Source organism: Molothrus aeneus, chromosome 27 (genome assembly GCF_037042795.1).
Source record: "Molothrus aeneus isolate 106 chromosome 27, BPBGC_Maene_1.0, whole genome shotgun sequence".
NCBI classification, from domain to species: Eukaryota; Metazoa; Chordata; class Aves; order Passeriformes; family Icteridae; genus Molothrus; species Molothrus aeneus.
The window spans coordinates 2,882,574-2,907,887 of record NC_089672.1 but is presented as its reverse complement, the minus strand read 5'-3'; the positions used below and the strand labels follow the sequence as shown (position 1 = coordinate 2,907,887).

At 42.6% G+C, this 25,314-nt stretch overlaps 1 protein-coding gene across 1 annotated transcript in view; it reads right to left on the bottom strand.

Moving 5' to 3' along the window:
* CPAMD8 (C3 and PZP like alpha-2-macroglobulin domain containing 8) overlaps positions 1 to 25,314 on the bottom strand; it is a 61,926-nt gene that overhangs the window by 22,863 nt on the left and 13,749 nt on the right. Inside the window, exons 15-31 of the mRNA XM_066566254.1 lie at positions 24,121 to 24,305; positions 23,243 to 23,392; positions 22,979 to 23,140; positions 20,291 to 20,433; positions 19,301 to 19,366; positions 15,060 to 15,300; positions 13,704 to 13,857; positions 12,894 to 13,036; positions 12,400 to 12,451; positions 11,031 to 11,329; positions 9,653 to 9,878; positions 8,926 to 9,102; positions 6,803 to 6,884; positions 4,943 to 5,099; positions 4,434 to 4,508; positions 1,756 to 1,921; positions 355 to 441 (exon numbers count right to left, since the gene is read on the bottom strand). Coding sequence (XP_066422351.1) covers positions 355 to 441; positions 1,756 to 1,921; positions 4,434 to 4,508; positions 4,943 to 5,099; positions 6,803 to 6,884; positions 8,926 to 9,102; positions 9,653 to 9,878; positions 11,031 to 11,329; positions 12,400 to 12,451; positions 12,894 to 13,036; positions 13,704 to 13,857; positions 15,060 to 15,300; positions 19,301 to 19,366; positions 20,291 to 20,433; positions 22,979 to 23,140; positions 23,243 to 23,392; positions 24,121 to 24,305 — 2,565 coding nt within the window. The remainder of the gene's footprint in view (positions 1 to 354; positions 442 to 1,755; positions 1,922 to 4,433; positions 4,509 to 4,942; positions 5,100 to 6,802; positions 6,885 to 8,925; positions 9,103 to 9,652; positions 9,879 to 11,030; positions 11,330 to 12,399; positions 12,452 to 12,893; positions 13,037 to 13,703; positions 13,858 to 15,059; positions 15,301 to 19,300; positions 19,367 to 20,290; positions 20,434 to 22,978; positions 23,141 to 23,242; positions 23,393 to 24,120; positions 24,306 to 25,314) is intronic.

Here is a 25,314-nt window from a genome sequence, read left to right as displayed (position 1 = left end):
CTAAAATGAAATTTATTTTAATTCCCCTCAGATTTCCATTTTGAATTATTACTCCCTGACAGAAGAGTGAGAATCACTTGGGATTCTGTCTCTATAAAACTGGAGTGAAAGCTGATGAGACATCTGGGGCTGAAAAACCTGTTCTGTCTGGACCACATCTTACTCTGCCTCTCATTTATTCTTTCAGCACCATGTTACCTGCCTTCCTGAGCTCTCTCTTCCCTGGACCCTTCCCTGACTGAGTGACAATTCCAGAACACCTTATATTTTATAAACCATTCCCTGCAACACATGCAGGCTGGTTGTGGCAGCCCCTTCCCTTTTCTCTGCCTTTGCCTCCAGATTCCCAAATACCTGATTGAGAGAGTCCATCATTAAACCCCATGAAGGTGTCTTCATCTGTGACAAGGGTTCCTGTGAGGCTCCAGTGTGTAAATCCATCTGGGAGAAGAGGGCAGAGGGACAGGGCTGTTATCAGAGCAGCTGAGCAAGGGAAGAGTCAAATTCCACTTTTGCTCCCTGCCCTGAGCTCCCTGTCCCTCCTCTTGGACATCCAGTCCCTGGGCTCCTTTTGGAATGACAGAGATAATTCAAAAAAGATCAGATGATCTTGGATTTTGGCTTTAAATACACCAGCAGGGAATGTGAGGTGTTGCAGGGCCTCTGACACCTCTACAGGTGTTACTGCAGAGCCTCTGAACAACTCAAAATCACTCTGCTGGTTAGAGAATTGAACTGAACACCAGGGCTGTGGCTCTGATCTCTGTGTGGGACACTCACTCATTCATTGGTCCCCTACAATTCAGAATATTCTCTGATTTTGCTGCACTTGCCCTCCTTCAGCATCAGCCACACGTGTGGAGCCCTCTCCAAAGAGAACCAGGAGCATCCTTGCCTTACCAAGCCAAACTGTGCCACCTTGGGTTTGTATAAAAATTTTGCCTCTTAATTTTTTTATTTATTTTCTTTATAATCTACTGAAAAAAAGTCCAGATTTAGAGTTTGTCCTGTTGGTGTTCCTGTTCTGATAGGATTTAAAGGATCCTACCAAGGGACTGATCCCAAAGAGGGCACAAAGGAGCTTCATGGTAGCCCAAACGTGCTTGTGAAAGGAAACTGTGATGATTTCCATATGAACACAGATGTTATCACTTTAGAAAGATGGGAGTTTTCTTTTCTTTTTAATTTTTTTTTTCCAAAATCAGCCTCTTTCAATGAAATTGTCAGTGAGGAATCCCTGATCCCCCAGGCCCCATCCTGTCCAGCAGCTCAGATGATCCAGGCTGTGTTTGGATGGTGTGGGGGCAGAATAGTGAAGAACACAGGAACACAACAAACTTCCAAAGAGCAAATCTTCCTCATTAACTCATATGGCAAAAAAAACCATGAGGTTTTGCTCCCTTTTTCTATCAAAGGAACCTGTGATGATTTCCATATGAACACAAATGTTATCACTTTAGAAAGACGGGATTTTTCTTCATTTTTTTTTCCAAAATCAGCCTCTTTCAGTGAAATTCAGTGAGGAATCCCTGATCCCCCAGGTCTCATCCTGTCCAGCAGCTCAGATGATCCAGGCTGTGTTTGGATGGTGTGGGGGCAGAATAGTGAAGAACACAGGAACACAGCAAACTTCCAAACAGCTCTGCTCAACTCCAGCTGGCAGAATCTCCCTTATCAATTCATATGGCACAAAACCCACCAGGTTTCTGCTCCTTTTTCCTATCAAAGGCACCTGTGAGGAGAAGCAGCTCCTACCTTGGGTGATGGCCATGCTGTTCATCCTGCGCAGCGTGGCAGCTGCACTGGGGCTGTGCAGCAGGGTCAGGGCGTAGGCGCTCAGGGCAGTGGTGTAGGGGTCTTCTGCTGAGTACAGGTTGGACTCCAGGAAGTGTTTTGCTTTTTCTACAGCTGTTCTTTCTTCCTACATTCACAGGGGAAAGAGCCCAGGCAGATGTACCAGTCTCAGGAGTTGGAATTGCTTTATTACTTGTTACATTTAAAAAAAAAAGGCAACTTGTAGCATTCACATTCTCTGAAAAAATCCCCATTTTTCTCCTGGGAAGCTGAGAAGCCACAGAGAAAAGAAAAACAATTCTTATCTCATTTGCTTCTCCTCTGTTTTGCTCATGTGGAATGTGTTTGGAGATTGTTTCGTTGGTTTCTGGTGTGAATTGTTTTTACTCTTTGGCCAATCAATGCCAAGCTGTGTCAGGACTCTGGAGAGAATCACGAGTTTTTAATTATCTTTTTAGCCTTCTGTAAGAATCCCTTCTGTTTTCTTTAGTATAGTATAGTATTCTTTAATATAATATAGTATTATAAAATAATAATATTTTTAATATAATATAGTATTAGAAAGTAATAATATTTTAATATAATATAATATTAGAAAGTAATAATATTCTTTAATATAGTATTAGAAAGTAACAATATTCTTTAATATAATATAGTATTATAAAGTAATAATATTCTTTAATATAGTATTATAAAGTAATAAATTAACCTTCTAAGAACATGGACTCAAGATTCATCATTCCTGCCTTGGCCAGGACATTTCCCAGCAAATACAATAGCAACCAAACAAAAACCACCAACAAAATCCAAACAAAAACCACACAGTCAACTCAGAAAGATACATTTCGCTCTCTGCAGAGCAGCATGGCCACTTTGAGAACACATTGGACACCCTGACAAAAGCCATGCATCAAAAATTAAAAAAAAAAAAAAGTGCAACCAGCAGAGTGAGAATGATTTAGGCAGAGAAAAGCCATGCATTAAAAATTTAAAAAAAGAAAAAGTGCAACCAGCAGAGTGAGAATGATTTAGGCTAACTTTTAGACACACTTTTCCTCCCCTGCAGCTGAAGAAATCGTGTGCCCTGCAAGGCAGCAGATGAGCAGGGCAGGGTGAGCTCTGTGCTGAGGTTTGATTGTGCTCCTGACACTCTGGAGCGTCTGGCAGACGCCAGAGGATAATAAAGGCCAAGGTTCCCAGGGGTCCCTGCAGCCAACAAACATGTTTTATTAACTCCCCCAATGACCTCACCATGCAGGAACGTGGCTCTGATAATTTATAGAAACAATTTAATTGGACTTGATGTAATTTGGTTTTCCTTTGATTTCCCTGTGGCACTAACCTTGCCCTTCCTCATTTCCTAGCTAAGATCATTAGGAACACTCACAAATCTCCTCTAGGAAAACCATTAGAATGCACAGAAACTGCCCTGCCACACAGAGCAGCCCAGAGAGAGCATCACATCACTGCTGACAGGGAGGCAGGAAGTTCCTCTGGGAGCTCTGCAGGGTTTTCTGAATTTTTATTAAGGTTCAGAGCCTTCCGCTCCAACAAGGACAGGGCTTTAGGGGGCATCTGCTGCAGCAGCAGCTCTGTTTTTCTTTACTCTTCAGGCTCCACAGGGATGGGTGAGGAGTGTTGAGGTTATCAGAGGTCCCGAATGGGCACTGGCTGCTCTGACACCTCCACAAACTCATCAAACCCAAGCAGTGCCTGAACGGGCCCTTTTGTGTGAGAGCAGATCTCCAAGAGATGCTGCAACATCCACTCTGCACCTCCTTGTTTCACCTCCCAGCCCAGCCCTGCCCTCTCCCTTGGCTGAAGGGCAGGGGAACATCTGCAAGGGAGCATCTTCCCAGTCCCAGCCACTGGAATGTGTCACCACAATCTTATCCAAACATCCCCATCCCAGTGAAGCTGCATGCTGGCAGAAACACAGGAGAGGGCAGGAGCACTGTGTTACCAGGAGTTTGAAGGAGGAATCCCAAAAACACCAGCTGTACTGCAAATTTGGGGGGTTTTTTTCCAGCGGAATTGGCTGTTCCTACATAACTGCTTCTCTTTTTTGCAGTGTTCCTGCTCTGTCTCATTGCAAAGAACAGAAACATTTTTCTCCAGAGCCCTGCATCCAGCTCAGAGCAGGAGCTCAGCTCTCCAAAGGCACTGTAATCTAACAGCAGTAGCATTTTGGCCACTGCAGCCAAGCCAGACCACAAGAGCTCTCTGGATCCCCAAGTTCAACTGCTTTTAGCACCAAGCCAGGATTTCTGAGTCTCTGCAGGCAAGAGAGCAGGATCAGCACAGGCTGCACTCACAGCTTGAAGCTAAGAGGCAGAAAAACTCTTTTTGCAGTAACTTCTGGGAGAGGTTGAGGGATGGGGCTGCAGGGAAGTGTTTTGCTCTGCTGGAATAATCATGAGCTGATGGCTGGAGGGTGGGAGACCACCTTGAAGAATTTCAGAACAGATTCTTTAACTTCAGAACAGCCCCAAGGCTTTCCAGCAGCTTCCCCTTGCCTGGATGCTGTCAGTCATTCCAGAGAGCACAGAACCTCTGAAGGCAAACAGCAGCAAAGTGAAGTTTTTATAAAGAAAGAATAGAGAGAATTTTTGGAGCTGTTTTAACCAGGCTTTTGTTACCTCAGAAGTGACACCTGTTTCCAGAAGAGATGCAACCACATAAGCTGTCAGGGAGATCTTCCCATGGATCCCACCCTGGAAGGGCAAACAACACAAACACTGGATGAAAACTACAGAAAAGGGCTCTGGGGAAAAAAAAAACAGACTTTGAAGCAATCCAAAGGATGTGTTAGAACTGGAGGAGAAGCTGAAGCATCACCAAATTTCTTTTCTTTGCACACAAGGAGTACAAAATTTAGGAACCCAAGCCCACACTGGTTGGAGCAGCTGTCCTTGGCCTGAGGACACATTTAATGCAGGATTTTGTCAGATTTCACACCTTGATTTCCACCCTCTGGGGACACTCCACAGGCACATTCTGATGGACCTTTCTGAGCTGAAATTCCCCTGTTCTCCCTGTAGCACCCCAGCCTTTCAAGTGCAAAATTCATATTCAAACTGCATCACTTCATGCTCTGATAATAACTTTAAAATGTCTTTGCTGCAAGTTGATCCTGGGTGGTTTTTACCTGAATGTCCTTGTTTAGTATCCTGCCCATAGCAGGGAAAGAACCATCTTCCTTCTGGTGCTGGATGATCCAGTTTTTGGCAGCTGTGAGTTCTTTGGGGTCAATGAAAATAAACCCACGGGACTGAGCAAAGGACTTGAGGACAAAAGCTGTTAACCTGTAAAAATGAATTAATCATCTTTTCTGAAAAAAACAAATTCAGATTAAAGTACCTGTAAGGACAAAATTATATTCTTAGAAAGCACAAATTGAAAAAAATCTTTCTGGGAAACACTAAATGTTGTTCTTAAAAGTTCATGGGACATAAAATCACCTGAACTCTGTCCAGACTTTGGGTAAGAAAAGGATTAAAGGTCAACAAAATAAATTGAAAAGCACAACTCAAAGGTGTATTTGTCATAATTATGGCACACTCTGAAATATAGTTCTTTTTTATCCAAATTATTAAAGTTTTTAAGCTAAGAATCAATATTTTAAAATTAAGAATCAATATATCTCTCACAAGAAATCCAGATCCTTTCCTCAGGCCTGAAGCTGTGTTACACTTTATACAGAATTAAGACTTCAGAAAGCACCAGAAGTGTTTTTGGAATTCTAAACCTCTGACAACAAGTGTGAGCACTGGCCAGCTTGGGGGGATTGAGTCATTGCATTTACAAGCCCCTGAGGAATGGGAGGGTAGCAAACTCTGCTGCCTGGCAGGGGATTTTTGGAGTGTTGAGTAATTCTGTGTCACCACATTTCACATCCAGGGACTGGGAGATGCTGGGGCCGAGGTGGAAGTTCCCTGTGTTATAGATACATATTATAATATTGGCTTTTTGCAAATATTGAAATGGATTTTATATGTGTGGTGTTAAATAACTCTGTTACAAAGATGTAGTTTTTATTTCTGTTGTTAATTAAGTTTAGACATAGGAGTAAAATAGCTTATATAAATATGCTTATGTTAAAATGCCTGCTTGGATGGGATAAGATCCAATAAAAATATAAGATAAGATAAATAAAAATATAAGATAAGATCCAATAAAAATATAAGATAAGATAAATAGAAATATAAGATCCAATAATAATATAAATGAAGACACCTGCTACAGAAATGCCAATTATCAACACTCACTGACTGAAGGCAGTGAAGAGCAAAGCCCAAAACTAAAAATGATAATAAAAAAAAGACTAAAACCACAACCAAGGAATTCATGTACTCTAAACAAGTAGAACCAATGAGGAGCCATGTTAAACAATTCATAGAATATCTAAACTAGTTTAGAGAAAAAGTTTATGAATATACAACAAACTGATGTCCTAGAAAATGTATTTAAGGATTTTTTCCAAAGATCACAGTGCACAAATCCAAAGATCACAAAGATCACAAAGTGCACAAACCCATCCTGCTGGTACAAGGTACAAGGATGCCTTTGAGGGGTTTTGGGTTGGTTTTGAGTTGGTTTTTTACCTGACAGAAGCCTCTGCCACATTGCCCTGCTTCAGATAAAACCCCCTTCCCTAATGGAATCAGGTGCTTAATTACCCCTTAATTGCTACTCCAATTGCAGATATGGTCCTTAACTACAGCTTTGTGCCTGAAACCTGGACTAATTAGCAGATTTAACTCTCCTAGCTGCTCCTGGGTCTTGAATCACCTACAACACATCAGAGCAGCACTGTACAGCAATTCCAGGGTCACTAAATATTATTGCATTATTTCTACTCTCCACTGTGCGTGATACAGAAGCTGGAAAATGACTCCTCTTCCCCAGCCCAGTGTATTTTTCCTGTTTAGCAAACACTTAGAACTTTTCTACCTCGGTTTTAACTCAGTTTTAAGCAGTTTGAGCTCAGTTTTGAAGAGCCACTCACCACATGCTCCCCGAGGAGTCCCTCTCCCCAAAAGCACTGTAGGAGCCATCCTGCCTCTTGTAGGTCAGCTGGCGTTGGTAGCCTGGAAGGAATTGGGGAAAAGAAAAGAAATTGAAAAGAACTGGGGAGTCCAAAACCTCCTGACACAGAGAAAAATGAGTGTTTAAAGTGAATGAAGACTCAGAACATCTGGAACATGTGTAAGGGATTCTGCTGCCCGAGGCAGCTTCTTATTCTGCTGTGAGTGAGAGCCAGCTCTGTGTGCACTTCGTCCAGAAATCTGCTCAGGGTAACATCTGGGACACTGCAAATGCTAAAAATCTGACACTTCTCTGAAGAAAAAGCATTATCAAAAGGTTTTTACTTAATCACACAGCCGCTCTCCTTCCATTTTACTTCCATTTAGAAATGAAAAGGTTTTGCCTGTGACATTACTGCTGGATTTTGACTTTTCCCAAAGCTGTTGCTTGGAACAACTTTAGGTAACATAAAAACAACAGCTGTGACCTCAATGCATGTGAACACCTCCAGCTGCAGGGGCTGCCCCAGGGCTTGCTTCAGACATCATTATTAACATTATAATAATTAGGTGAATAATTAAGGTGGATGCTGAAGATAAGAACTCCCTCCTGGAATGTCTTCTGAGGCTGAAAATGAAAATAAAAATTGCTCTTTCTACTAGGAAAATGATTTGTTTATCAGACCTGTTTGTCTACAGCCATGCTCATCCCAATAAATGAATTGTATAAAATGTATATTGGGTATTTATCCAGTTTTCCCCTGTTCACCTGCTTTTTGGGTGTTTTTTAGTGGGAAAGTAGAAAAAATACTGACTGGTTTGGCCCAGGCCACTTCAAAAAAAGAGGGAATACATGGGAATTATTGGTATTTATTATCAGCACTTTCCATGATGGATGCTTGAGGGATGAAGAAGTTTTCTGGCTTGGTAAATCACAAAAGCAATTCTAGAGTGAGCATTTCCCATCTAAACCTTACACTTGGCAGGGCTCCAGGGAACACAGAAGGGTTTAAAACTCTTGGGAGTTTCTTTTGTAAGGGTTAATTAGCAAACAGGGTTTGGAGCCAAAAACCTGGAAGGTTTGCAGATTCATAAAAAGAAACAAAAGCAAATGTGATGTTGCAAAGGAAACACTGACTCAGGCCATTAACAAATTCCCTTTGCCTCTCTGCTCCCAGCAAGCCCAGAAAATTACAAGTGAAATGACTGGAGCCAGGCAGAGGAAGCAGAGCTGGGCTTTTGCTGCTGAACACAAGAAATATCTCACATATCAAATGTTATATTTATATTTTCAGAGGAGAACCACCTAACCCTGTCACCTCTGATTTCATGACATGACTATTGTCTGACTCATACACAAGAGAGCTTTGTCCCTTTGGGTCACTCTGGTTTTTAATGATCTCTGAATTCTTACTTGTCCTGAGAATTGCACTTAGTTATAAAACTATTTTGCATGTGGCTCTTCCCAAAACAAATGCTGAGAAAAACAGTGCAAAAAAAATTTAAAAAAAGGAAAAAATGAAAACAAAAACAGTTGTTTTGAGTTGCTTGGTAAAGTAGGACAGGACACTGAAAGGACAGATAACCTAGAGCCATGTGATGAAGGCTTTTAACTACTTTGGATACTAAATTTTGATTTTTGGTATACTCTTACTAAGAAAATACTGTTGAAAATGCTGTTTAAAAAGAAGTCCAGAAAAGAGCCATAACTCTAGTGTCTAAAGGTTTGAAAAGATAATTTATGAATAAGGCAAAACCCCCTAAATATACAGATTTTCACTAAATTTAATTTTGTTTTACTTTCTAAAATGTTTAAACATAGAAATCAGCTAAGGAAAAAAAAGAAATCAATAAACATCTGAACTAGGAGTTGCTGAAGGGAAACAGAGATTATACATTATATTATTATATATTATATTATATATTATCAGAGGAAAACATCTTGCCATCAAAATCTGTCAGGCTATGAGATTATCCTGCAAGAAATTACGAATCCTCATCACTTGGGCTATTCTTGATAAGAAAAAGTGACATGTAAAGCAAAACTATGAACTCAAAGCCTTTTCTCCACCTGTGAATTTAAAATTCAGTTGTGATGAGTTACCTTGAAGGAGGTAATCTGTGGCTTCAACCTCCACCTCGTGGCTGAGCTGCTTGGTTTTCTGCAGGTATTTCAGGACAAAGACATTGGGAGCGAAGTGGATCATGTTCTGCTCCCCACAGCCAAAGGGCAACCTCAGCAGGTTGTCCAGGTTGTTCAGGGTAGGACCCATCACATCTCCTGATGAGACAGAGGGGAATTGTTCAGGATCAGGAGATTTAAGGTTTTCTTTTGGTGTTTTGTGGTTATGCCCCACCTCACTGCACTAATAGCTCCTGGCTACCCCAAATCAGCTTAAATAAACTGTGAAAAATGGGAAGTCCTTCAGCTGTTAAGTCCCAGCCCTTCAATCTCTTGTTGGATTAAAGAAATTCCACATTTCAGCCTCTGATTATCCATGACTTCCCAGTTTAGAGCAGTTTAGAACACAGCACAACTTGTGATGAGGATGACAATGAAATAAACACCACGAGCAGTAACAGACAGCCCCTGCCAAGCCCCTCACTGCCACCAATTTCAAGCCACTGTCAACCCAAAGAGGCTTCAAACAAGTGCCAAAAAACCCCCAAGGAACGATCTGCCCCAAAATTAAGCTGCAATAAACCTTTTAAAGTGCCTGTGACTATTTCATCTGCTGTGCATTACTCAAGAACTGGTCAGAAGTAACAGCTGGAGCATCTGTTGACATTTGGGAAGGGGTACCTAAGTGATACCTCCTGATTATTGATACCTATTATTGAAGCCGTAGCTCTTTCTGATCCTGGAATTATGTTGTGGGGAACTCCAAGAGTAAATGCTTCATTGTGATTTTCATCAGTCTCTTCTTTTCTCCAAATTTTAAACTCTCCCATTGACCCCCAGCCTGTGGAAAAGCCAATGTACTTCACCTCAAGCTGTTTGGGGACTGTCCACTCCACAATTATAGATTCGTTTAGCACCCGAGTACCGTGGCCAACCTGAAAGGGACAAGAGACCATGGAGTTCCAAGAGCTCCACACAGGTGGAGGCCCAAGAGGCCACACAGGTGGAGTCACCGTGCCTGGTGTGCTGGGACACCTCCCAGCCCAGGTGTGCCCTGCAGGTGCAGCAATACCTCTCTCCTTTCCACCCACAAAACAATCCAGGGGAGTTCAATGAGAAATCCGCGGGCTTGGCCTGCAAGGTTTCATCAGTGAAAATGTTGAGGACTTGTGGAAGAGGTTTTAGAACAACTTCTGTGAGCCAGAGAGAAGTTTGAGAAGAGGATCCATGTTTACTCCTAAAAGAATTTTCTACCAAGGTCATTGACATAGAAACCAAGAAAGAAAGAAGGAGAAATGAGAGAAACCTGCAACTATTCCAATAAACACTTTGCTTGTCCTTCCTGACCAATGAGTAAAGTGTAAACTTATGAGCTTTGTAAGAATGTATAAAAAGCATGCATGCTAGAATAAAAACAGTTTGAAGCCTTCTGAAAATGGCAACAAGACAATATGGCAAATAAGACAATATGGCAAATAAGACAATGGCAAAAAGACAAAACATTGCTTTGACCGTGTTCACAGGGGTCTGAGGATGAGGGGAGAGATGAGGATCTGACTCCATGTTTCAGAAGGCTTGATTTGTTATTTTATGATATATATTACGTTAAAACTATACTAAAAGCATAGAAGAAAGGATTTCATCAGAAGGCTACCTAAGAATAGAAAAAGAAAGAATAACAAAGGCTTGTGGCTGGGACAGAGAGTCTGAGCCAGCTGAGCTGTGATTGGCCATTAATTAGAAACAACCACATGAGACCAATCCCAGATCCACCTGTTGCATTCCACAGCAACAGATAATCAATGTTTACATTTTGTTCCTGAGGCCTCTCAGCTCCTCAGGAGAAAAAATCCCAAGGAAAGGATTTTCCATAAAATATCATGGCTACACATTGCTCTGTATTGTCTCCACCTCAACCAGGACTGATGGCCTGAGAACATATTGGTGGCAAAAGCAGATTTGTTGTGATCACAACAGCCTGATCAGGGCTTCAGAGGGAAAAGGCAACAGGAATGGAGCTCAAGGAAAAACTGCTCTGTGTGTGCTCAAACTCAGCTCACAAAGAGACTCCCAGAAGAACGCAGTACCTGGATAACTCCATTTTTCCAGCTGATCCAAAAGCTGCGGAATTCATCCCAGGAGAGGATGCCAGGCGTGTCCCTGCTGGCCACTGGCTCTCCCATTTTGCTGGTGGAAATCCAGGTTCTGGAGTTCTGCTGTCCCCCGATGACAATCTCGGCCATCTCGGCCATGTCGTGGGGGCCCGAGGACAGGGCCAGGTGAGCATCATTGTGAGCCTTCACTGCCAGCTCAAAGTGCCTCATCTGGGCTGGCTTCTGCAGGTACTGGTACTCGTATTTGTTAGGTGTGGAAATGTGGATTTTCTCTAGTCAGAAAAACAAGGGGACGTTGTAAGAATTGGCTCTCAGCTTAGAGCTGATAACTGAAATTCAAATGGAGCTTTGCTAAGCACATGGTTTTATTCCAGCTTCTTCTGAAGTATTGATGTTGGGAAGGATGAAAGTTTGACAAGAAAGTCTCACAGATACGGGTGCTTGGCAGAAAGATTTTTAAATGTAGAGTCTGATGAAGGAATGGAGATGGGAGCAAGTTTTGATAGAGAAGAAAAGAATTGCTGAGCCAGCCTCACTGGATAACCAAGGAGGCAAAGGGTGTGTTAGTTAGAAGGGGTTTTTATGGCTTAGAGCAAAGGATAAACCCACCTCAAACTAACACACCCTTTGCCTCCTTGGTTAGCCAGTAGGGCTGGCTCAGCAATTCTTTTCTTCTCTATCAAAACTTGCTCCCATCTCTATTCCTTCTTCAGACTCTACATTTAAAAATCTTTCTGCCAAGCACCCGTATCTGTGAGACTTCCTTGTCAAACTTTCATCCTTCCCAAGATCTCCCCCGTTCTGATGAACAACATATTAAAATGCACATGGTTGTTTCTTCTCATCTTTTATTTTTACCCCCTTCAAGGCAGAAAATGCTTCAAACTGCTCAGCTGAATTTCTTATGAGCTCAGCAAGTGATTTTTCAGTTCTAATCTAGTGGTCAAAAGCATCTCTGTTCAGCTACTGGAGCCAGCTCTGAGCTATCCAAATCTCTGGCAGAAAGGACAGACTGATTCCAGAACTGAATCTTAAAGCACCAGCTGAAAATAAAGTACAGTCCCAGTTACTGTCCACAGTGCTGAATACTGAAACTGTTCCATAAAGTAAAGGAATTTAATGGCCATTTCCAGAAATCACTTGGGCAGTTAGAGCAAATTCATAATTAGCCAGCCAGGTAAGAAAGACTCTTTATTTAGAAGTTCTTCCTACAGACCAGAACTCATCAATCACAGAGAAATGGAAACAAAGATTTTTTTAATTTTTTTTTTAAAGAAACCAAATGCTTCTTTTTAAAACAGATTCAAATAAACTGAATATCTCATTCAAATCATGAACTTACCATTTGGGCAGAAGAACACACTGTAGGTGTATTCTCTGGACAGTCCCTCTGGCTATAGAAAGACAGAAATCCATGCATAAACCACAGGGCTTGGATTAGCAGGAACAGATCCCAGTTTGACTTGGAAAACACAGAAATGATTTTTGCTGCTGTGCAGTGGTTTATATCCTTTATAGAAAAGCGATGGCACTGTGTTCTGTTAGCTACAGCAGTGCCAGAGAACTTTCCCTTTTATCATATGCCTAAGATTAACGGGGCAAGCTTATCCCATAAAACACCCACTGCTTTTCCTCCTGAACAGTGTTGAAGATTCACCAGAGGAGCTCAAATGGGCTCTTTCTGTACAAATACCACTAAAGCTGATTATTCCCAATCTCCTGACACACCATAAAATCACCTTGAGGGCGAATCACCTTGAGGATCTTTATAAACCTGCTCAGGTTTGATTTCACAGTTTCCCAGGCATTTCTTTTCCTGAATTGGTGTTTTCTCACCTCAATAATGACACTGCTACGAACATAATCCACCCCCACAGGGCTCCTTTTGTCCAGGTAAGAGTCCTCTGAGTGTTTGCCATTCTTCAGGCTCTGCATCCCCTCCTGGCAGCAGTTGGTCCCACCATAGGCAAAAGCTTTTGCTAAGAAGCAGAAGGGAAAAGCAGCAGAGATTTTGAGATATAAACATCTCCAGAAGTTAAAGAGATCCAAATTAATTAGAAGCAGCTGATTAACAAGGGCTGTAATTACCTCTCTCATATTCCCTTTATCCATATTTGAGTGATCCCATCTAAAATTAGGCAATACTTGAACGATCATGGGGCAACAGAGAAACTCTTCCCTAATTTTTGGTTTCTAGTTTTCACTGGGATTATTTGCACAGAATTTGTTGTTATTCTCTTGTTTAAAAATTTCCACTGATCTCTTTGGGGAAATGAAACAGGCCCAACCTTAATATCACAACAACAACAACAACAACAAAAAAGATGACCAGAGAACGTCCTGCTGTTTGTTTGTACATTCTGTGCATCACAGGCAGGGGATTTGTTCCTACAATAAATGAGGCTGAAAAGCCAAGCTGGCAGCAAGTGGAACGAATGAACTGGGGCAACAGGGAAACCAGAATTTTCTCCTGAGAGAGGAAGAAGAAGAAGAAGAAGAAGACGAAGAAGAAGACGAAGAAGAAGACGAAGAAGAAGACGAAGAAGAAGAAGACGAAGAAGAAGACGAAGAAGAAGACGAAGAAGACGAAGAAGACGAAGAAGAAGAAGAAGCAGCACTTTTAGGGCTGTTTTGAGTTGTGAGTACCAGTGATGTTGCTCAGGCCCAGCTCGTTGAAGGACAGGACGATGGAGGTGGGCTTGGCCTCCCCAGGGGCCACACATTTCTTCCTGGTCAGGTGGTGCTTCCCAGGGTGCCCCACAAACTTGATGCCTTTTGGGACAGAAATCTTCACGTGGACCTGTGAAAGATTTGGAAATGTCATTTATTGGAAATGATATCAGCCACAAAATCAAACTGAGCTATGCGAATGATGGGAAACCCAAAGAATTCTTCATAACAATCACAGAATGAAAATTATTCATTCTTCAAGGTTTCCAGACGTGGATTTACTGAGGGCAGTGCTTTCAGCTCAGCGATTCTACAAATATTTCTGGGAGCTGCTTCTGGAGCTGGGCAGATGGGGAGTGTGAGAAGAAAACATCAAGGAAAATGGAATTTTTTGGGAAAAAAAATCCGTCAAAATAAATTTTCTGGCAGGTTTTTGATTATGAAAGGAAGTTCTTTTTGGTTCAGCACAAGATTTCAAACTGGGGAACGTCTTTTCAAATGTCTTTTCCCTGCCTTTTTCAACCTTTGCTTTCCTGAAGTGCTGCAAGACACCTCAGCCTACCACAGGCGTTTCCAAACCGAAACCAAACCAAGCGATGACATTTATTTGAGTTGAAAAAAAAGCAATATTTATCTTCTCAGAGCATTTCTGTCAGCCTGACACCTTCTCTCCTGTGACAGGTAAATCACCCACCAGCTGTGGTGAGGAGCCAGAACTGAGGCAGGGGTGAGTGTGGAATTTGCAGAACACCACAACAAGGGAAGGGATAAGAATCTTGACTCCATGGTTCAGAAGGCTGATTATTTTATGATGTTTATTATATTAAAAGAAAATTATACGTTGCAACTATACTAAAAGAATAGAAGAAAGGATTTTATCAGAAGGCTAGCAAGGAAAGAATGGAATTATAATAAAATCTTGTGACTGCTCAGAGAGTCTGAGACAGCTGGGCTGTGATTTGCCATTAATTAAAAACAACCACATGAGACCAATCAAAGATGGACCTGTTGCATTCCACAGCCGCAGATAATTATTGTTTAAAATAATTAATATTAATATTTTAATTAATTTTAACTAATTAAAATAATAATTAAATAATTAAAAATAATTATTAATTAAATTAATTATTAATTAGATAATTTAAATAATAATAAAATTTATTTTAAAAGTAAATAAAGTTAATTAATTAATAATTAATTATTTTTATTTAATTTTATAATTATTGTTTAAAATAATTGCTTCTGAGGCCTCTCAGCTTCTCGGGAGAAAAAGATTCTAAGGAAAGGATTTTTTATAAAATATGCCAGTGACGGGTGAGGGCTGAGCTTTACCTCTGCACACAGGGGCAGGTAGTTGTAGACAGTGAGGGGGATCTTGGTCTGCTCTCCCCTGATGACGTGGTAGGGCAGAGTGAAGTCGATGAAGAAGGGTTTGAAGGTCCTCAGCTCTGCCTGGCTGGCAATGCCCAGGCCCTTGTCCTCAGCCAGGGCCACGGCCTCTGTGATCCACGTGGTGATGGAGTCAGGCACCTCCACCTGCAGCTGGGCTTCCCCTGAGCTGTGTGAAAAATGTCTATTTTATGATTGGCTTTTCACAAATATTCAAATGAATATTGTATGTGTTGTGTTAGAGAGTGATGCCGTATTAATTCTCTTAAGTAGTGTGGTAAATATAGTTTTAGGTTATAACAAAATGTTAAAATAGAAACGATGCTCTGTAAGGTACTTTTTTTTAAAGAAAGGACTCACAGCAAAATAGCAGCCACAGGACACCTGAATCTTTCAGAGAAAGAGAATTTATTGCTCCATTATCAGAAGAAATGAACTTCTTCCCACCTTGCTCAGTTAGGATTTTGAGGAAGAAGCTGACACTGCCCAGACAGAATCCTGTGTTTGAATGGAATTTATGCATCATGGATGAGATGTATGAATATGCAACAGGCTGTTGTTTTTAAGGGTTCATCCTCTGTTAATGTGGGTCCTTTTTCAGAGTTATTTTGCCCAGAAAAAGGTACCCAGACGTCCATAACTCTTTGTCTTTATTGTCTCATATTGTCCTAATTCAAATTGTCCAAATTATTATTACTCTAATTATATCACTATTTCTATAACCATTTTATTAAACTTTTACAAATTTTAAAAACGAGTGACTGGCGTTTTTCACAGCTGGTACTGCCAAAGCAACATGCAGTCATGTTCACCACATAAATGAAATGATTTTTGAGAGGAATAGCAGATTTGTCTTTCCAAACAAGCTGTGGGGCTGCTGGTAGATAAAACCAGCAGTGGGAAATAAAAGAAACAATGGGAAGGATTCCACTGATTGATGAATGGAAAAAGATATTTGCTTTTACAAATAAACTTTAGGTTTGCTGAGAAATGAAATTAGACATTGAAAGAGGAAAGAAACAAAGGGGAAGAAAAACCCCTAAATTCCATAAGAATTAAAAATTAAAAGGGAGGGTTGTACATTAGAGGGGAGTCTTTGGTATCAGGTGTTCTGGGAAGTCTGAACCTCTCAAGTACCTCAGAAATGGGGAAAGAGAGAAGGGAAATTGAGATAAAAAGGAGGCTGAGTCCTCTAAAACTTGGAGAGATCCCAGGGCAATGCCCCATGGCCTCTGCCTTTATCTGAATAAAGTCAAAGGACTCCTCTCTCTCCTTTTTGGACAGAAACCTCTGGTGTTTGTGGATTAATTTTCCTAACATTTTTAATGATGCCCCCAAGCATTCTGGGGAATTCCCTCCAGATGCAGATTTATCAGATAGCATTGGCTGCTTTGAGCTTTACAAAAGGCTCTGTGCTTTCTATCAGTTTTGAGAGTTGCAAAATTTTAATTTTTAATATTTATAAGCAGCAGAAAAGCAAATAGTTACTTCTGCAAAAGACAAATTCTTCCTGGATTAAAAATTTCCTTTTCAACCTAATTTCCAAGTCACTTTTCTTAGAGGCAAATGTCTGCACAAAGTTAAAAAAATCTGAACAAGACTCTGAAACAAACGCCAAAATCTAAAAGGAAAAATAAGAAATAATCCCAGACCAAAGTCCTAGATAAAAACATTCAACAATAATTGATTTAACAGCTAGTGAAATAAAAGTGAGGGTTTTTTTGGAACTCATTGTCCCTGTGTCCATTGCCACACTGCAGACTCTGCCTGAATGCAAGGACAAATGAGAAACTTTCTAAACATCCAGTTCAGCAACTGCTGCTTTTGATTCAGAAACATTTTGCTTTGCTTGGTTTTGGAATGATAGGTTTGGAATTTTTCTAAGTCAATCATTTTCTCTCAGTGAGGATAGAAATCAGCTATTAAAAATCAAATCTCTGAGTATTCAGCTTTCCTGTGCATAGCAGAAAGGGATATCATAAACCTGGTATCCTCTTCTATGCTTTATAATAAGAGAAATTCAGGGTTTTTTTCTTCAGACTTTGCTGTTTCCCTCCTGCAAAGCAGCTCTGGCCCTGCCTGGAACAGAAAACATTTCCTCTACCACAGGAACAAAAGCTATTTCATGGCTCAGCTGGCAGGGAGATTGGTGCAGTTGTGAGTACACCCCAAGGCTGTTTCCTCACAAGTTCTCATTCATTCCCCAGAGCTTGACACACATGCTGCCAGCTTTGGGGACACGGAAAATGAGAATGGGAGGTCACCAGAAGAAGTGTCCAGCACGACATGGTGTCCTCATGATGCACACACAGAGCTGCACTGCCACTGCTTTTCAGATTTGTTCTCACTTGAGGCACCAGTGAAGCTCCTTGGCTTTGCTTTCCTCCTCTAAATAAATCAATTCCCAGTGAGGCTGAAGGTGTTGCTCATGTCAGGAGCCAGGCAGCTCATCAGGGACTCACCTCTGTGTTTGTATTACAAAGGGAAAGGATGGAAACAACAAAATGTGGAGATCAGCGTGCACAGTAAAAGTGGAGATCAGCGTGCACAGTAAAAGTGGAGATCAGCGTGCACAGTAAAAAGTGGAGATCAGCGTGCACAGTAAAAAGTGGAGATCAGCGTGCACAGTAAAAAGTGGAGATCAGCGTGCACAGTAAAAAGTGGAGATCAGCGTGCACAGTAAAAAGTGGAGATCAGCGTGAACAATAAAAAGTGGAGATCAGCGTGCACAGTAAAAAGTGGAGATCAGTGTGCACAGTAAAAAGTGGAGATCCGTGTGCTTTTTATCATTCAGCCACACTCCAAGCACTGGCTGGTGAATGTGGCTCCCCCAGCTCCAACTGCAGAGGGAAAAGCCTTGGGAATTGCACTTGGATCATAAAACATGGAATGGGTTGGGTTGGAAGGGGCTTTAGAGACCATCCCATCCCACCCCTGCCATGGCAGGGACACCTCCCACTGTCCCAGGTGCTCCCAGCCCTGTCCAGCCTGGCCTTGGGCACTGCCAGGGACCCAGGGGCACCCACCCTGTGCCAGGGCTCCACAGAAAGATTTTTCCCCAATATCCCATCTAAACCAACTTAAATATCAAAGTTATTCGACTCCTTTTCAGCAGCCATGGGTGCTCGCCCTGCTGCAGTTTGCAGCTGCCCTGATGCTCAGCCCTGAGGAGCAGCAGGGAGGGAGGCAGCTCTGGCACAATTCCAGCCTGTTTAACCGGACAATTTGTTGCAGCTGATGTTCTTTCCACTGGGATTTCAGCCCATAACCAGCATTAACATTATTTTCACACATGAGGGCACTTACTCTTCTGGGCACAGGGCCAAAGTACACACTCATTTCCAGCCATTAGACCCTCCAGCCAGGCTCTAGGAATTTTTAGAATTGGTTTGGGAAGTTGACATTAGGCTTTTGTTTCTTTTTTTTTTCTTTTTTTTTTTTTAGGATTGTATATTATAAATTATAGAAGAAAAAAAAAAATTCTTCCTGCTCAAGAGAGTGGAAATGAAGGAATGCTCCACCTCAGTTGTTTCTAATGAAATGAAGTAGAGAAAATGCCATCTGCAACTTTTTATTCCACACTCTCCCACTTATAATTAACTGCCCTGGCTTGCTGAGGCCCAAATGGGCACTTCTGGAATTCTTTGTGTATTTCTACAAAGCATATTTCATGCTCAATTGAACAGATTTGAATACACTTGCTCCAAGTTCCTGTCAAATTTAATTTACAACCATTTATTGAGGATGAAGTTTACTTGTAAACCTGGAGAAGCTTTTTAATAATTGCTTCAAATTATCCTGGGTGTGCTGTTGTGGGATGGATTCGTTATCTCTTTAATAATTTATATTTTAGTTCCAACTGTACCCAGAGGAAAGCAGGGTTTGAGAGGAGGCAGATTGAGGCCTGGGGGAGATGTTCTTGCAGGAGATGACAGAGAAAGTGAAAATTTGATAAGCAAACAACAGAGAATCCATGTGGGCACAACTGAGAGGTTCAGTTTGAAGCAAGGGAACACTTCAGGACCAGAGGAAATGCTGCAAAGACTGAAGTGGTAATGAAGATAAACAACAATAGGAGGAAAAATAATAATTAAAAAAAATTAAATAACAGAAAATGCCAGTGTAACTCATTAGATTTTAAAGAGCTTTGTTTACAACCCTCTGGATATAATTAATGCCAGTACCTGACATTGAGGCAGCGCCAAATCCATGTCTCAGGGAAGAAGGTTCTTTTCCTCTTCTCTGCTCTGCTAGAACAAGAAATAAATCCTTGCAAATTGATTCTTTCAGTAAGATATTTCCAGCAGTCAGGGATAAATCAGAGTTATCAGCTGATCTGGCTCACACGACCAAAACTCTGGCTGGTGCAGACTCATTAAGGGGTGAATAACACAAATTCAGTGGGGTTTGAAACAGTCCCTTTGTGTGCACACCCACTCTGCAGGCAGAAACAAGAATCTACAAAATAGTACAAGAAAGATAACCTTTGAAACCAGCAGAAAGAATGGAATTTGAAATAAAACTGGTTTGTGATCCAAATTCTTTCACCAAAGGGAATCAAGGGGAAGAAGTGCAGCGTGTGACTTTCAGCAATCCCATTCTTCTCCATCCCTGCTCTTTGAATTGTCCTGATTTCTAATATTTTAACAATTTAAATCAGCTTTTTATACCCGTTATACTTCATTATCTACTTCCTAACTAACCCCAGAAGCTCCTCTGCTAGGAGAGGCTTTTGGGAAGTTCAGGATGCAGAGGGAAGGCCCATCCTCATCACTTGTGGCACTTCCCAGCCTTTCCCTCGTGCAGATCCTCACTCTGCTGATTTTGACCAGCAGCTGAATGGTCCAAATCGTGAGCAATGAGTGACTCTGCAAAAACAGCTGTAGCTTGCAAATATTCCAAGAAATTCAAAGCAAATTGCAAAGAAATATTCTCCAAAATGATAATTTAGCACTCTTTGCATGTGTCACTTTTCCAGAATGAAATTAAATTTAAACAAAGCAGTGCCAATTTTTTTTTTTTTTAATATCTACCAAGCCAAATTTGAAGAATTTCCCCATCACTGCCTTGTCTAAACCTGAGGTGGAAAAAACTGAGAATAGAGAAAAAAAAAAACAAACCAAAACCAGCCAGGAGTATCACAGACAATAGATATATTAAGGCTCAAATGTTACCTTGGTGCTATTTTGGAATGCATGGTGGCCACCAAGGTGCCCGTGTGTGGCTGGAAGGCTGGGACAGCCTCATCTGTGTACATCCCTCCATTCTGCCTGTGGTTCAGGCTGACTATGTCAGTCATCACCACCAAGCCAGTTTCCTAGACAGTGAAAAATCAGCACCACAAAACAAAAACCAGCAAGGGAAAAAAAAAAAAAGAAATAAATAAAAAGGATTAAAGAAAAAGAATTAAATGTGATTAATTAATTGATTTTTTTAAAAAATAGAATCCCTTAATTATATTTTAACATTTACCAGGGAAATCCCAATGGAATCTTGAGGATTTTTTTAAAGCTTTGTGTAAAAATGATTGTTAATGTGAAGGTGCTTAAGCTTTATGAGAAAGCTTGGAAAATACATTTAAATATTAAAAAAAAAATTTAAATATAAATATATACTTCTTTTTTGCTTGGAAAACACATTTAAATCAGTATCTAACATTACTGGGCAAGCGTGACATGTAAAAATAAAATCTTATTTTTTCCCCTAGAATAAAACACCACAGCTTTTCACCCCTCCTAACAGTTCCCAGCGTGCTCTGCTGCAGTGAGCAGGCTGCTCTCTCATCAGGCACCGCCAGTTCTGCCCTGCCAGGGATGCCAAGCAAGATGAAAAGTGTCCTCACAGGAAAGCTCCCAGCTCTGTGCCCTAAATTCCCTTTTCCACGAGAGTCAGCAGCTCTGGGGGATGAGCAAAGCTCCCTGCACACATCCCCAGCTCTTGCACACACCGGGTGTGCAGCCCTGCATTCACACCAGCTCCCCAAAAATGAACTTGTTCCCAAGAGTTTGCAGCTCTCAGTAAGCACAAAAAAAGCTGCATCAGAGGAAAAAAAAAAAACCCTCAGAGCCCAGGGGCAGAAGCAGCAGTGGACAAAAATGAGGATGTAGAGTTTGTAATTAAGAGATGGAGGAATTGGGGGGATGTGTGAAACCTCTGGGGTTTAAGGCAACAGAATAAAACAATTTAGCTAAAATCAGAGGAAGACCAAAGAATGAAGAGATGGGGGATTTGTAGGAAGGAAGGATCATAATTTTTAGGAGTTACGTGGATTAAAAAGGGAAAGAACACCAAAGATCAGGGCTGTGGCACTGGTTCTCCAGGCCAGTCTGCATTTCAGAGGAGCAAGAAGGAGAAGATTATGTAAAAAATATCAAACATTTACAGCTCAGCCTTTGCCTTGTCTCAGGGAGCAGGGGTTACATCCTGCAGTGGTGTGGAAAGCAAAGAAGGGATGGGAGCAGAGCCTGAAAGGGTGAACTTCTCAAATAGATGAGGGAACACCCATTTTAAACAAAAGCAAAGCAAAAAGCTCATGGAAAGCAGTTTTTTCTTAAGAGCTACAAATGACTGGTTTTCAGCTTAAAAGGTTGCATTGTTAGTATGCAAAGCAATGAAAAAAGAATGAATTAGTGCACGAGTACATTAAAAAAACCCAACTTGTTTTAAATGCTCAACTTTCAATTTGATTCAAATGCACAGCACAGATCAAAGGAAATCAGATTTTTACAATCTGGCCAGGTTTGACTATGGAAACACACCAATTAACTGTAAATATATAGCATTTAGGGAGTAACCTGATCAAGGATATGAAGGTTTCTCACGCAGATGGCAGCAGAAGAGCCCTGGGAGAACCAGGGCAGGAAAGGAACTGCAATGATTTCCCAAAGAAAAGTCCGAAAGGCTACAAGGAAAGATTCACATTCCACCTTCCCTCCCTGCTGGAGTAGCTGCAGCAGAGATCTGCAAGCTCAGATCTGCCTGGGGGAACCCTCTGGGCCCTGTCTGATTCTCCAGAGCACCAGCACGAATTCCTTCACCCAGCAGGACAGCTGCCCCTCCCAGCACTGGACTGGCCAAAAACCAAACCATGCTTCTCAGAGATCTCTGCTAGAACAGTGTGCTCTGTTCTGAAAAATCACTTTTCATCCCACCCAGCTCTGATGTGGGGGAAAGCCCCGGCCTATGGGGCTGAAAACGCCCCTGCAAATGTGAAAGCACAAGAGAGGCTGGTCCTGGGGCTGAAAATGAAATCATGAAAGCACAGGACAGAGAAGGGAGGGTGGCTCTGGAGCTGAAAACCCCCCTGCAAACATGAAAGCAGAAAAGAGAGAAGGGAGGCTTGGTTATGGGGCTGAAAATCACCCTACACAGAGAAGAGAGAGAAGGGAGGCTTGGTTATGGGGCTGAAAAATCACCCTACAAACATAAAAGCAGAGAAGAGAGAAGGGAGGGTGGTTATGGGGCTGAAAATGCCCCTGCAAACAAGCAAGCAGAGAAGGGAGGGTGGTTATGGGGCTGAAAATGCCCCTGCAAACAAGCAAGCAGAGAAGAGAGGCTGGTTAAGGGGCTGAAATTTGCCCCTGCAAACATGAAAGCACACGAGAGAGACACTGCAGAGAGAAGGGAGGGTGGTTAAGGGGCTGAAAACTCCCCTGCAAACATGAAAGCAGAGAAGAGACAAGGAAGGCTGGCTCTGGAGCTGAAAATGCCCTGCAAACAAGAAATAAAGAAGGGAGGCTGGTTATGGGGCTGAAAATGAAAACATGAGAGCAGAAAATAGAGAAGGGAGGCTGGTTATGGGGCTGACAACACTCTGCAAACACGAAAACACAAGAGACAGAAGGGAGGGTGGCTCTTCCTACTGTGAAGGCGAAGCGAGCGTCCTTGGTGATGTCCCAGTGCCAGGGGAACACCGAGGACCTGCGGCGCCTGCGGGAGGACATGCCCGGCCACCAGAAGTGCCCTTCCTCCTTTGGAGCTCCAAAAGCATCAGACACATCGTACTCTGCCAGCTCCTGGAACACCTGCAGGGAAAGGGCACGGGCTGCTCTCCTTGGCTGCTTCCTCCAGCTGGGGGAGGATCGCAGGGCTCAGGAGAGGACATCAGTGCTGGGAGTTCACCCTACCTGGCTGGCTGTCAGCTGGAAGCCTGTTTTGAGCAGGTAGACACTCTTGTCCACCGTGGCCAGGCAGACACAGCTTCCCTTGGCAGCTCTGACTTTGATGCTCACAAGGTCACCAGGCCTGGTCTCGTTGGCCGAGAGCGCCACGGCGACCTGGGAAGGGAAATGCCATTAAATGCAGTGATTGTCCCAAAAGCCAAAGAGCAGTGAGGCAGCAGCCCTCCCAAAAACCAAAGAGCAGTGAGACAGCAGCCCTCCCAAAAACCAAAGAGCAGTGAGACAGCAGCCCTCCCAAAAACCAAAGAGCAGTGAGACAGCAGCCCTCCCAAAAACCAAAGAGCAGTGAGAAAGCAGCCCTGCCAAAAACCAAAGAGCAGTGAGACAGCAGCCCTGCCAAAAACCAAAGAGCAGTGAGAAAGCAGCCCTGCCAAAAACCAAAGAGCAGTGAGACACCAGCCCTCCCTAAAGCCAAAGAGCAGTGAGACACCAGCCCTCCCTAAAGCCAAAGAGCAGTGGGACAGCAGCCCTGGCAAAAACCAAAGAGCAGTGAGACAGCAGCCCTCCCAAAAACCAAAGAGCAGTGGGACAGCAGCCCTCCCTAAAGCCAAAGAGCAGTGAGACACCAGCCCTCCCAAAAACCAAAGAGCAGTGAGACACCAGCCCTCCCTAAAGCCAAAGAGCAGTGAGACACCAGCCCTCCCTAAAGCCAAAGAGCAGTGAGACACCAGTCCTCCCTAAAGCCAAAGAGCAGAGAGACACCAGCCCTCCCTAAAGCCAAAGAGCAGTGAGACACCAGCCCTCCCTAAAGCCAAAGAGCAGTGAGACACCAGCCCTCCCTAAAGCCAAAGAGCAGTGGGACACCAGCCCTCCCTCTCCTCTACCTGGTTCTCAAAGGAGGAGGTGACAGGGAACTGCAGGCTGTCTGTGACCCCCTCTCCGTTCTCCCTGACGTAGTACACCAGGAGCCGAGCCAGGGGAGCCATGGAGTGAACAACAGAGAACCTCAGGAAGGTCACACACACCTCAACCTCTGCTGCAGGAGTGCTGGGAGGTGCTGAAATAGGAATTGTGGAGAAAATAAAATAGCTTTATTTACCCCAGTCACTCCCTTCCCGCCCCCTCCTAATGCTGACAGGCACAGAACTCTCCATTTGGGACTTGCATTCTTCCTTTGTTCCTGCTCCACACTTTCCTGAGTTCACAATATTTCCCTTTTCCCCCTCGTTGTGAAAGGTAATTAGCACTCATAATTTAATGAGCAGCATGGAGAAGGTGGGTAGGGAAGGATTACTCAGTGGTTTTCCAGCCATGAAATCAAGGAAACACACAGTCAAGTTATCAAGCCGTTGAAAATAAACAGACAATGGTATCTATTGCTGGAGAATGCTGGTGAGAGAAAAGGAATTGAAATCCTTGAATCCTTGAAAAAGGATTGTGCAGTTTACAGAGCAGAGAATCACTGGAGCTGTAAAACAGAATCACAGAATGATTTGGGTTGAAGGGACCTTTAAAGATCCTGCACTTCTGTGGACAAGGATGTCTCTCACCAGACCAGGCTGCCCAAAGTCCCACAGAACCTGGCCTTGAACTCTCCCCATGCCAGAGCCAAACTGTGAATGCAACAGCTCAGAACAAACCTTCAGTGCAGAAAATCATCACAAATCCTAAATTACTGACTGCCAGAAGCTTGGTGGGTACCTGGAGGGAGGTTCCTGTTGCTCTTTCCCCAACTCTCACAGCACAGTCAGACTTTTCCTTTGGCAGATGCTCTATCCATCTTCCCAACCCCACCATTTTTCACTCCCCTGCTCCCCAAATCCACCAGATTTTTGTGTTCCTGTTACTCCTACAAACCAGGAGTCCCCATTTCATTACCCTTCCCCCTGTGGGCTGTGTGATCTCCTTGATCAGCCCATTTAATTTCTCTTTCCATCCAACATCCTCTCCTCAGTTTAAACACAACCAATTGAACCAACTGCCCCAGCCCGGCCACTCCACTCCAATATCAGACTTTCCTCATCTGAGAAAGACTTCAGAAAGACCAAAGAAAACTTTTCAAGAGTTACCCCTCTCGG